At 28.5% G+C, this 12,715-nt stretch overlaps 1 protein-coding gene across 1 annotated transcript; it reads right to left on the reverse strand.

The window, feature by feature from the left end:
• Window positions 1-9,816: 9,816 nt before the first annotated feature.
• LOC116773052 (zinc carboxypeptidase-like) lies at window positions 9,817-12,286 on the reverse strand. The gene is made up of 6 exons (XM_032665425.2): window positions 11,960-12,286; window positions 11,460-11,859; window positions 11,232-11,349; window positions 10,752-10,972; window positions 10,428-10,512; window positions 9,817-10,130 (listed from the first exon to the last, which is right to left on the reverse strand). The coding sequence occupies exons 1-6, from the start codon at window positions 12,247-12,249 to the stop codon at window positions 9,868-9,870; spliced, it is 1,377 nt and encodes a 458-aa protein (XP_032521316.2). The 5' UTR covers window positions 12,250-12,286; the 3' UTR covers window positions 9,817-9,867.
• Between the last annotated feature and the right edge of the window lie 429 nt (window positions 12,287-12,715).

Raw genomic sequence — 12,715 nt, forward strand, 5'->3', positions numbered from 1 at the left:
TGTTAAACAGGCAAACTTCGTGATCCTCTTAAAGCAGCTGTCACTTAACAATGGGACAAGATTAAGGAGAAAAAATCTCACTTCGACTAATAGGAAAAGTTTTGCACGTCATCAGAGCCTGCTTTTACTGGTGAATTTTCTTATTGTGACATTTAATAGACTAATTGATTTTAAGATAAAACGTTCTAATATGATTACTTCAAACATAACGTTTTTAATCCAATCTAAAGATGCAAAGTTTACAGGACTTTGATTATGCGTAGAGTAAGAATCTAACTGAAAAAAAATCTTTTCTATAGTAAATTTTTGTTTTAGATAAAAAAAAAATACTAAGGGAAAAGATAATTGATGGGTTGCGTATTCTGTTTCTGAGTACAAATAAATTAAAAGAGATATTGTTTTATTTAGATAAAACATGAATTAATTTCTTTTCAATCAACTCTGTGATAAAAGAAACCGTATTTGTTATTTGACGGCCCCTGTTTTTCTATCTTTTCGTGTAAGTCGTTTATAAGGAGTGAATCGAGAAGATGAAGGTAGTTATTACTCAATAATTAAATTATAATTGAATAAATGTGTTAAGTATACCTGTACGCTAACTAAAATCGCTAGATGAGGCGAATTACTGTGATGTGTCATGTCAAGTCCCCTAACGGGAAGTAATGTCGTAACGTCTATTTAGCGTAGTAGTATCATCTCCATTCGTTCAAAATTGTCGTATACCTATAAATTAATAGACATTTTAATTTTTATGTACATATGTGGTTACGTTGTGTCATTCAATGGTATGTAGGTTATTTTCAAGATGATGTAATTCTTACTTAAAACAAACTTTATGTCACAAAAGATTGTTACGTTGTAAAAAATAAATAATTTTTAACTCAATTCAATAAACATATAAACGATTATTCCATACATAAAAGGACAGTTGAAATTAATTTTTACTTTGAACAAGTAACCTGACTGACACTTTAATTATTAACTTAGTAAGTTTATAATTGCAAAATTATGTATAGGTAGAAAGTTATTTAATATTTTCCTATACATGATTTATAAAGCACTTAATATTGAGGTGAAAAGGAAAAACACCTTCTAACATAATATCCGCCTCGTCATAGTAATATAAATTTGCTTTACTAATAACAGTGACGTGAGTCGAGTGACATTGTTTTTAGTATTAACCGAAATGTATAGTGGAAAATTTATAACACATATTTTGTCATATATATGAAAATTTAGTACTAAAATTTTATTTTGTTTATAAAAGCATCATTTAATTACAATAATTTTATATGAAAAGGATATAATTTAAAAATGGACGTCAAAATAACAGCCGAGTGGTAAGTTAAATAAATAAAAAAATATATTTTAACACAGTTTTAACATTTTGACTTGTTCTTTAGCACCCTATAAAAATATAGGCTCAGCTGTAATATGAAATAAAAATTCACCGTTGGCCAATTAAAAAGTAAACAGAGGCGTAATTAAAAATATGTTCCACGGCGTTTCGTTTATTTGAGTTATTAACCCCAGAGGTACATGAATTTACTCGATATGGATATCCGACTTTTCCGTTAAAATTTTAAATAACAATTATATATAAAATTATTTTTTTATTACGGTTCATCATATGACATTGATTAGAATATTCATAATTTTTCACGTAGAAATATAATAATTGCATAAGTAATCCGGCATTATACGAGTATATGTGATAGTGTTTTGAATCATAAATAACTTACTGGAAAACTATCCGAATGTCTGTCATGGAGAAAATTTATTGAATTTATTATGTATTGAACCAAATCACTGAAAATTTATAAATGTTAAATATATTTATATTTTATTTGTTATTAAAAAAATTGTATAATGTGACTTTAATTTTTTGCATTTATATTTAATAAAATACTATAATAATGAGAATAATCAATGACTCTGGCTTATTATTGGTGGTTGTAAATAGGCATACTATAGGCCTTTTATATTTTTATCTTTAATCGATATTCTGATGGAAAACTTCAGTTATAACCTCAATTATATTAATATATATATTTTCCTTAAAACAATCTAATTCACACAACCAAACGCGATAAAGTTACATGGATAAAACTTGTACGTTGCTTTTTTTATTACAGTTTGTTTTTATCAAAACTCAATTTATATATTTCTATAAAATGATATCCATAGATTTGATAAATTTATATTAATTAATGCAAAGATCCCTTCCTATAAAGCGAGAAAATATTCGTTATGTCTGGAGTTTTTGAAAATTTATGTTAAAAGCTTCAAAACACAATTAATTTCTACATTGAACGAAGTTTTTGGAACTCTGTCAACAATTTATACACAAAGGCATTTTAGATAAGACCACAAGTATCTTTTTGTTTCATAATTAATTTCCCTCAAGATTATTATATTATGATCGTGACAAAGTTAGCTGAAGTATACAAATATTTTTATTAAATTTATTTGTCTACTTCTATTAATATTGAGAATAAATTATCTTATTACTCTTTTTAATTGGAAGAAGATTGTTTAGAAGAAAATATGCTTTTAAATCATTGATATAATTTTGTTACAAACTGATATACAACTCTTAAGTTACATCTTTACAACTAAATCTCAAAACCAATTTAAATTGAATTTAGTGTGGATTATATTAGATCAGGAAGGAGCTACGAAGGAGCCAGACGTTACCTTTCGAATGATACCCCGAGTCTACAGTAGTTAAACTGCGACTAAAAAATAGTCGGAATATTTTTATTATAACATTCCCTATTCCCTATTATAACATTCTTAAAAAATTCATCTCTATTTACGATATTGCCAAATATTATTTGTAATATATACAACAGATAAAATCCATTTTGTTACAAATGTGTTTTACATATGTATGTATAAGACCTTATAAGCGGGCAACGTTCACATTCTACAACATGATCAAACAACGATAATTAATTAATAATTCTGACTACATTGGCGTAACGTAGCTTGTGTGTAAAGCTTTTTAATATTGGTTACATTGTGTACTATTAAGGTAAGTGTATTGATATAATTAATGTCTATTTATTGTGTGAATTTTTTAATATAAGGGCAACAACGGAATTAATTTAAAAAGCATAAGGTCAGGTACTTTAAAATTATCAGTTATAACAGTTATGAAATGCAGATAACATATAATTAATTTACGTTCCTGTGAAAAACGAAATTTTGCTTAAACTGTACACGCTGTAGTATTTTAGTTTTCACGATAAAAAAAAAGTTATATATATTTTTTTACGTCAATGTATTCGTTATACAATAGTAAAATTACACTATAAAGCATTTTTTGAAAAGTTCACACTTTAAGAACGGTTAATACAAACGAATGGTTTATCAGTGAAAATTCAGTTTGGCGTAAAAAAAAATCTCCGTTAAAATGTCTGGTCACAATCTCTCCTGTGTTACTAAGCTTAACTCTGCTATGTATGAAGAATGCTTTAAGGCTTACCAACTTTTATGCGAGTTATTTTCATGAGCTCCCGAATCTTTTCCACTGAGATTTTAGATTATATTAGATACATAGTTATAGTTTTTATAGCATATTTTTCTTCTTTCTAAAGCTCTATAAGGGGTCATTGAGCGCTAGAATTAGTAGATGCAAGTGTCAAAAATTTATTATATGTCAATTTATTATATATTAAAAAATGTATTTTTTATAATATGATAACTGTTTATATAATAAATTATAGGTAAACATTTGTTTGTTGTTTGTTTGACTCTATTAAACTACTATACAAATAATCAGAAAGCCCATGGGTGAGAGGAAATTGTTCAAAAACGCAATTATGGTCTACATATAAAGACCTTTTCTATTTGATACTTAATGTAATAACACCATATGTAATTTTTTTTAAAATACGTAGACTGTACCATATTTGTGTTACATCAGGGTTGGTTTTAGATTGCTGACATTTTGGCATATTTCTTATTTTGGAACTGCTGAATAGTAATGACAGTAATAAATCATACGGATCGTTAGGCTCCCCCGTCGGTGTTGGGTTCGATTCCTGGTAGAAATGGCATCATCTGTCAATAGGCTAGTGACTTGACATGACTCGCTAATGGAGTAGCGCTGTTTGAAGAACAATCGAAGAAAAATTCATATTGTAAGTAAATTCGAATATTTTGGATTATAATATTGAAATAACAAGTCCCATAAAATAATAGGTTTTTTTTTTGTTTTATAACGCGCAATGCAAAAAAAAAACAGATAATACTGAATAGTATCAATAAGAATCATTAAAACTCAAAAATGAATCGACTTCCATAAAAAGAAATCCCTGAATGAATAGTAACAATCGAATCGTCCAATTAAGAAGGTTATTAAACGATTTTTATATATTTTTACCACACGAATAAAATTAAAAGCTTTTTAAACTCCTTTGAACAAGATATTCCAACTGTCATATTTTACCAAAGACCCCTTTAGCCGAAACGATATTTTCATCGTATAGTTACAGTAATTGCTATGAGCAAAGTAACTTTTGAACACCCCAATCATTACGCTTTGACTTATATCTTTTTCTTTTATGAAGTACCTATTTGTAAGTATATTTTTTTCTAAATTAATAATAATTTCATGCTACTCTATCGTCGTCTAGTCGTGAGATATAAATACTATGTTTGAAATTTCATCTCAAATGTCATCGTTGCAAGACAGCTGACGAAATGGGATGTCGCATCCTCATCAATTATATGTACATTTGTTTTTCTGTTACGAGGATACTGGCCTTCCGGCTCCAAGGTGTGGAGGTGATAATGTCTTACAGCTGTTTATGAGGCGTTTAAAAAACATCCTTATTGTATAAATAAAAGAAGATTATTTTATTCTTATTATTTTACTAAAAGAGTTTCTTTCAACCAACTTGTAATAATTTTAAAATATTCATTAATATAGGTGGGATCAAAAGTAAATGTTAGATTTATTTTATTTAATAACATTTATTTTATAATTTTATCAAACTATAATAAAATATATTGTATAAAACAATTTAACAAAAATCCTAACCAAACATCCGAGAGACGATATAAAGGGTGGTTAGTTAATAAACCGGGATAGTTCAGGATAAAGCACAACTATTTGAGAACAAAGATGCTGTCCGAACCAAGTTTCCAATCTAATTGTCGCAGCCCTGAATAGTTGCGGATTAGTTGATATAAGTCGTTAGATGGGATTAATTAGTTGTGATATAAATTGCAATATATTCTTTGGCAAATTATAACTTAGTTCCTGTTTTTTAATGTATGTTATTACATTTTTAGATGATAATGTTAGATAAAATTCACTTCCACGTTTTCAATAGATTTTTTGCTATGATATTAGTTTCTTTTATCTCTGATAACGTATCACGAAAATTAAGGATTTTATATTGAGTGTAAAGAAACTCATATCATGTAAAAAATATACTTTCGCGATTTACGCTATACGAATAATTTTTGAAGAAAATAAATAGCTGGCTCGAAATAAGAATTTTTTTTTCATCCCCTAATTTATTTAACAATTTCAAAAAATACCTACAAAAAATTCAATATTCAAAATGAACTGCGATTTTTATAACAAATATGTGTTTGAAATAAGATATCACGTAATTTACAATCAATGTTAGCGGGATAATAGTTGATGTTCCTAAATTGTCTATCATCAGATTAATATGTAACAAAATTAAAATTTAAGATAAAAAAATTAAAAAAAAATAACACTAAAAATATGTACATATAAATAAAGAAATTTTTGTGTTTGACTGATTCGTTGACAACGTTATATGATACATTCGGCACCAAAAAAATATTTTTTTTTCAAAACTCTCATTAACTAACTCACTAATTAAGTTACATAAATAACAAAAAATATTTACGAACTGTCGCATTTGTTTATTTCGGTTACGGAATGGTTGTTTTGGGAATAGTATGGAAACACAAAAAACTGTTGCGGACGAGGTAAGTTGTCAAACGTGGAAGCCAATATGTTCATCCGGCCAACATAATATTTGGCATTTCCAATAAAAAATACACTACCGTTACCACTGAACCAGTCATATTGTTGTCAAATACGCTTTTACCTGAAAAAATACATTTTATTTCAAAATACGTATATTTTCAACTCTGTTTCTTTTATCACTCCGAAATTAATGCACTGATTTCAACCGCTAGTTAATGTTTTATTTTTATAGTTAGCGAAACTTATTATTAATCGTAAAAAAAATAAATAATACAATTATAAAATAAAACCCGCTAATCGCTACCGCTTATCAACGTAACCGAAACATAAATGTCGACAGTTTGAAATGTGAATGGGACAGAGTGACGTACGAGGTTCCATCAAAATAAAGGGAGCCACTCACTCAACACCAACAACGAGTAATATTTCGATAAACACCTTTAAGTGAATTATGTTTTTTTTTATTTTGTATAAAAGGCAAATAATATCACGGAATTTAGTTGTCATTTTAATATTTTTTTCACATTCTATGTAGAATTATAGACAGTCAGCTTCAAATTAAAATCGAGTTGTATGAAAACAAGTATCTATTTCTAAGAAATGGAAGGACGTTCAATCTTCGGTTATTATAACTAAATATAAAACAATTAAATGCACCTATTTAAATAATCATAATATTTATATACACCTTCGTCTCGACTGAATCCGGTGAGCTCTTTGATGGCACTAATTAATACAAATAAGCATCCGCTTAAACTAAAATAACTTTAAGCATTTCAGTATAAAATTTTAGGACCACAATAAATGACAACGCCACTTATTTATGGCGTTTATAATAGTTTTTAACGTAAACGCCGGGAACTTTAAATAGAATAAACCGACCAGATTACAAGACCTTTATTTACTTACGGTACGTTTGGGCATAAGGACACGATGTTTTTGTTCATATCAACGGAGACACTTGTATGCTTTAAAAATAATCCTAATGCGGGTTCACAATATAGTGGTGATCCGGAAGATTGGTTTAAAGAATATGTTTTGTTTGGGATCATTAACGACTTCGAAATGATAGATGGCTGTGAAGATGGTTTTAATGTACAGAAAGAGTTCTCTACAAACCATATAACGGCAATGACGCTTCAAATAAGTTATTAATATTTTTAATTACGTATCACTGTATGAAGGTTTTAAAAGGGTCTCCATTCTATGATCTTCGACCCTACAAGAGTAAGAAATAATCAACTATTTAAGCAAAGTAAGCTTTGTATTTGGTTTCACTTGACTAAATTTTTATGCATCAATTACATTTCAGGGAATGGTCTTGTTTTTTTTTTTTGATCGTATTAAAAAGTAAGGCTATCGCGGAGACATTAAAACCTTTTTTGAAAAAAATGTGTGTGAAAATACATAACGCTGTAACTTTCCCAATATCAACTGAACTATGTAAAATAGCAGTATACAAAAGAGAGTGTATCGTTCCATCGCAAAAAAAAATGTGTCAAAAAAAATTATAAAATTTATATGTAATGAACAAGACACCGAAACTTCTTAAGATATATTGATTAATCTTAAGTTATAAACAACTGATAATGGCGACTTTGTTCGTCCGTGTTTGATAATATAAAATTTTTGCATGCGTAAAAAGTTAAAACGTACACATTAATTACGTACACGTAATAGTAAAGATGTTATTATTTGGAAAAACTGTATCGGATCGTATGAAATGAAGGTATCACAATATTCTTATTGACAAACAGGTAAATAAACTATTTGTCAAATAGAATGGAAAATTTTTATTGAAACGCAGTAGTTTTATTGTGATACACAAAGGCAGGCCTATTATTTTACTTTTATATTGAAAAATAATTATAAATTTATATCTTATTTAATATAAACACCGTTTATACTTCATCACAAAAAATGAAAAGCGAATACAGCACATGATATAGTATTATAAAAAAATATCTCCAATCAAGTTTTTAAATTACAACGTATTCTTTGGTTACGGTAAGATTTGAAGTAATTATAACTTTTTTTGAATTAATTATAACTATTCTAATTCTATTAACTCCAAGCGACACAAAAATAGGTGCGACATATGATTTGTGATAACCGAACGCCTGATTTCAAGCTCTCGTTGTGTCAGGGGGTAGTTATTTATGGAGCTCATGTCTTATACATCATAATCAGAATCAAATAAGTTTTTACACTGCTGTAATTAAAGATTGTGGATGATAAATAAAAAATATTATAAAACGATTCCAAATATAATTTATTAACTATTTAAAGTAATGACTTTGACTATTTGCAAAAGAATTTTGTTTTTAAATCCAATAGATATAGAGAAATTACTTGAAAACTTAAGATGATTGTGAATAATAAAACGTTTTTATTTAAACACCTTCGAAACCTTTGAGTCCTTAATAAGTTGAAACATTAAAAGGTTCTTGTAAGATTTTTAAATTCTACTTGCATGTTGGATGTGAGGATAAAATTATTGCAAGATAATTTTTTTTGTTTTTGGACAGCTTTTGAATATAATAAACCGTTGTCTGTATAAAGCATGTATAAATTAGATATTATTTAAAATATTTTTATTACCAACATAACGGAAACTTAAAGTCATCCCCATAGATGTTGAAACCCCTCGAGAGTTGTTAAATGTGGCTGCATCTTAAATCACCGCTTTAATTACTTGAGCATTTCTTGGAAATACTTTCTGTCATTCTGTGATTAATTATTTTTTAACTTAATGTTTGTGAAATTTATAAATGTATTTGTTATGTGATATATATATATTTAGTATCATAAGTAAAATTAGTATTTAGTCATTAAACACTATTAAGATCATACCAGATCTGTAAACAATATTTCAGGCAAATAACGCACATAAGTGAATGCATTCGTGTTATAAAAATTACGTAACTATAATAAAACAAACACCAAGCACACGTAAAATATTCAATGCAAATAAAAAGGTAACTTTTAAGGAAGTAAGGAATATAAATCAACATACTTTAAAATAGGTTGAGTTCCAAAAGATGAAAAATAAGTTAAGAAATAAATTAAACTCATTAAACATATATTTAATCGTTATTGTTATATGTAATAATAATTAACGATAAATTTACTGTTGTTTCCTCAGATCGTGTAACAAGACATTGGTGAATAATACATATTTGAGATAATGAGAACTTCTATTGAATAGTAGCTGAAATTCTAGATTGGTTCTCTGTTAATCACAAAATGTCAACAAATTAATCAAGACAATTTTAAAGTGTCTTCTTAACAAACTTTTTTTAGTTGGCAACATCGCTTCTCACACTTTTTTTGCTGCATCCCCTTATTCCACCATTCAGTTTGTATACGGCCAACAAATTCCTATCCTACAGTTACATAGAAAATTTATCGGGCGCTTAAAGTCAATTGAGTTTATCACCGCGGTAAATAAACCGACTTAAAAGAACGCTGATTGTCTTGTGATTTCAGCTCTGATCCCTTTGATATTCTCTACGTCTGAAGTATTTTACTTTGTGGTAAATCAATGTTATTTTGTAGTTTTTACCTTTAGATCTTGTTTATTTGTTTATTTTCTCAAACATAAATTAAATACTAGGATTGCTTCTGTTCAAAGTCTTGAGACAAAGAGAGGAATCTTTGTTTTAAATAGTTTTAAACTACTTTATTGGATGTTTCGTTTAATGTTTTAAAGACAAATTTTGTCAAATGGATTTAAATAACAAACTTTGTGACCAATTTTCACTCCTAAATAATCCAATTTAAGCATCGTGATAACTATTACATTATTTAGTAATAAAACTAAAAAAATTGCATAATTATTTGTAAATGACTCATATTTATTTCATACGGATATAATTAAAAGTAATTTATATCATACAAGAAAATATCAATGCTATTAACAGTAACATTGTGCTTATTTTAATAGCATAACCATCCGAGTAATATCCTATTTGTCTAGCTACCCTATCAATCTCGATGAGGGAATCCAATACTTCTTCGCTGTTCGGAATTATTTGTTCTGGTGGTAAAAGAAAACCATACTGTCCCAGGTCTCTAAGTTCATACAAAAACACCAGTGGTATATTTGCCTCTCCCTTTGCCCAGTCAAAACCGGTCCCAGAGGCTGGATCTAAGATATTTTAAAATATTATTATAAATTATCACATCATATTACAATATCAATATATATATTCGTATGTAATTATAAAAGTGATATACAATTGTATTAAAGGTAATTATAAAAATAAATGAGAAGCTATTCTGTTTCTTTTAAACCCCGGCCCAAAAAGTGTGTGTGTGTGTGTATGTGTGTGTGTGTGTGTGTGTGTGTGTGTGTGTGTGTGTGTGTGTCGTGTGTGTGTGTGTTTGTGTGGGCGTGCATTTGCGTGTGTGTAGCTAAGCTCTATTTTTTTAATAAAACACTTACATAATATATCAAGCGATGTCCCAACAGCGTATGATGTATTATGACGTTCTGTTAATTTTGCAGCTCCTTTTATTGCCATTTCAAACTGCGGTGGTAAAGTTCCAAATATTATTTTTTATTTAGTTAATAGTTTTCTTGGTAATAAATAATAAATAAAAGGAATATCAACGACTAAGTGCCAAATTGATTCTAAAATATTGTTTACAATTTTAGGTTTGAGTTGATGTGATGGTTTATATGTAACTATTATAGTACTTTTTTTTTCAAAAAGTATTTGCTTCTTATTCAGGTCAAAAACAAGAAATAATTTTTTTTGCCACCTACCAGGTCTCCGTAGTTGGACACTTCAAGGACATCAGCACCTCCAACATGACTGTATGGAACCAAGATCAGTTGACCATAAGAATGCACGGCAAAGTAATACATAAGGTTGCCCTCCTTTTTCAATCTTAATACATGACTTGCTATGGCATTACTTTCTGGTTCAGAAAATGCCCTTGGTCCAGCAAAAGTGTTAATACATGGGTTTTGTGATGCTCCGACCTCTAAAAGTTAATTTAATTCGTGTATATGATGCTCCAGGTAGTAAATTTATTTATAGATTTTATAAATAACAAACTTTTCTATTATTCTATAGATTCGATTTATATATCCCATAGCGAATTATCATAAAAATGTAAAAAAAAATATATTTTTTTATAGATATTATTTTATTGATATTAGTTTTATTTTCAACTGTCAAAGTTAATATTGTTCATATGCATATATATACATATATATATATATATATATACATCTATTTACCCATCCATACAAAATCGAAGTTTCTATTAAGATCAACACCGTTGCTCATGTCATCATCCAAATATTGACCGCAGGATGTGAAATTAGCTCGGCTCCGGTTTTTTCTCCACATTCTATTCTACAATTACAATTAGTCTTATTAAAACTTTATATACAAAATGGATATTTCGATTTTTTTTTTAAATAGGTGATATATACTATTGAATCACCTATTACTCTTATACTTACACCGGTAAATGTATATATGAACCCATCTGGATTAGTAATAGGAAAAACGTGCCAAACAATATTTTCTGCTAAAAATCGTATCTTTTCATCGCGGCTGGTAAGAAACTCTTTTACAATCCAAGTAAGAGTGACCGGAGTTATCCATTCTCTAGCGTGAAGGGTTCCTTCAAACACCCCAATAACTGGATTCTCTTTCTTTTTATAATCAATTTTCATTCCTATAATGGGTCGATTTTCAACACTTCTTCCAATGTCTATTAATGACACAATATCGGGATACTCTGCGGCGGTTTCGTTCATCCAGTCATAAATCTCTTCAAAATTTTGGTAATACGTCCAATCATATTTGGCGGAGCGTCGAGATGCTCTTGACGGTTTTTTTAACTGGTCGTCTATTAAACTGTTAAAAAAAATTAGCACCTAAACATTTCGCGTAAGTAATGATTTAACTAAAAAAGTTATGTCTTACGTAGTAGTTGAAAACAAAGAAATAAATTTACCTTTGTACATCATCTATGAATAAAAAAGGTTTTAGTCCAAGATTCGCCATATACTTTTCAAATTTATTCTGTTTATCTGGACGGACCATAATCCTTACATCTCTCCCAACTTTTCCGACTTCCATCCAAAAAAAAAACTCATTTTCTTTCTCAACCTTTTTAAGAATCGCCAACTCATTTTCCGACTCTGGTGTTATTTTGTAAACTTTGTAATCTCTATAACTGATATATTCTGCACTTATGCACACTACTGTAAATAAAATTACAAATAATTTTAATTTGAATGCCATATTGACGTCTGCCTGGTGCTTAATCTGAACACATTTATGTCCCATTTCAATAAATAATTATCAAAAAAAATATTTTTTGTTGTATAACTTCTTATCTATAATTTATGAACATCACAATATTATCTTTATCGTTATCTAAGACATTCGTGAGTATTTTTTAAATAAAACTTATATTTTAGGATGTGGATTTTTTTTATTTTAAATTACATACTCCCGATGTTTTGGTTACTTTGCAGCAATCGTAACCAAGGGCAGACGAGATAAAAATGTTTTTCAGTTGATCTTGTTATTTGTCATCTACCGCCAACGATTTCTTCATATGCAAAACCACCGATATTGTTTGGGTTAACTAAAATCCATAAACAAGATGTTCCTTTACGCCCTAGTGTGAGTCAGATTACAAACTGGCCAAATTTCTTCCAAAGATATTTTCACCACTCCGGGGCCACACAAAGTCATTTATTAG

This window comes from Danaus plexippus (assembly GCF_018135715.1).
Source record: "Danaus plexippus chromosome 18 unlocalized genomic scaffold, MEX_DaPlex mxdp_20, whole genome shotgun sequence".
NCBI lineage: Eukaryota > Metazoa > Arthropoda > Insecta > Lepidoptera > Nymphalidae > Danaus > Danaus plexippus.

Bases quoted from the DNA above. Each gene is read 5' to 3' on its own strand.
- LOC116773052 (XM_032665425.2), bottom strand. From the start codon at position 12,249: ATGGCATTCAAATTAAAATTATTTGTAATTTTATTTACAGTAGTGTGC. The intron at 11,860-11,959 runs GTAAATTTATTT...TTTTTTTAACAG, and splicing joins TTCATAGATGATGTACAAAG to TTTAATAGACGACCAGTTAA. The intron at 10,973-11,231 runs GTAAATAGATGT...ATTAACTTTTAG, and splicing joins CTTCGATTTTGTATGGATGG to AGGTCGGAGCATCACAAAAC.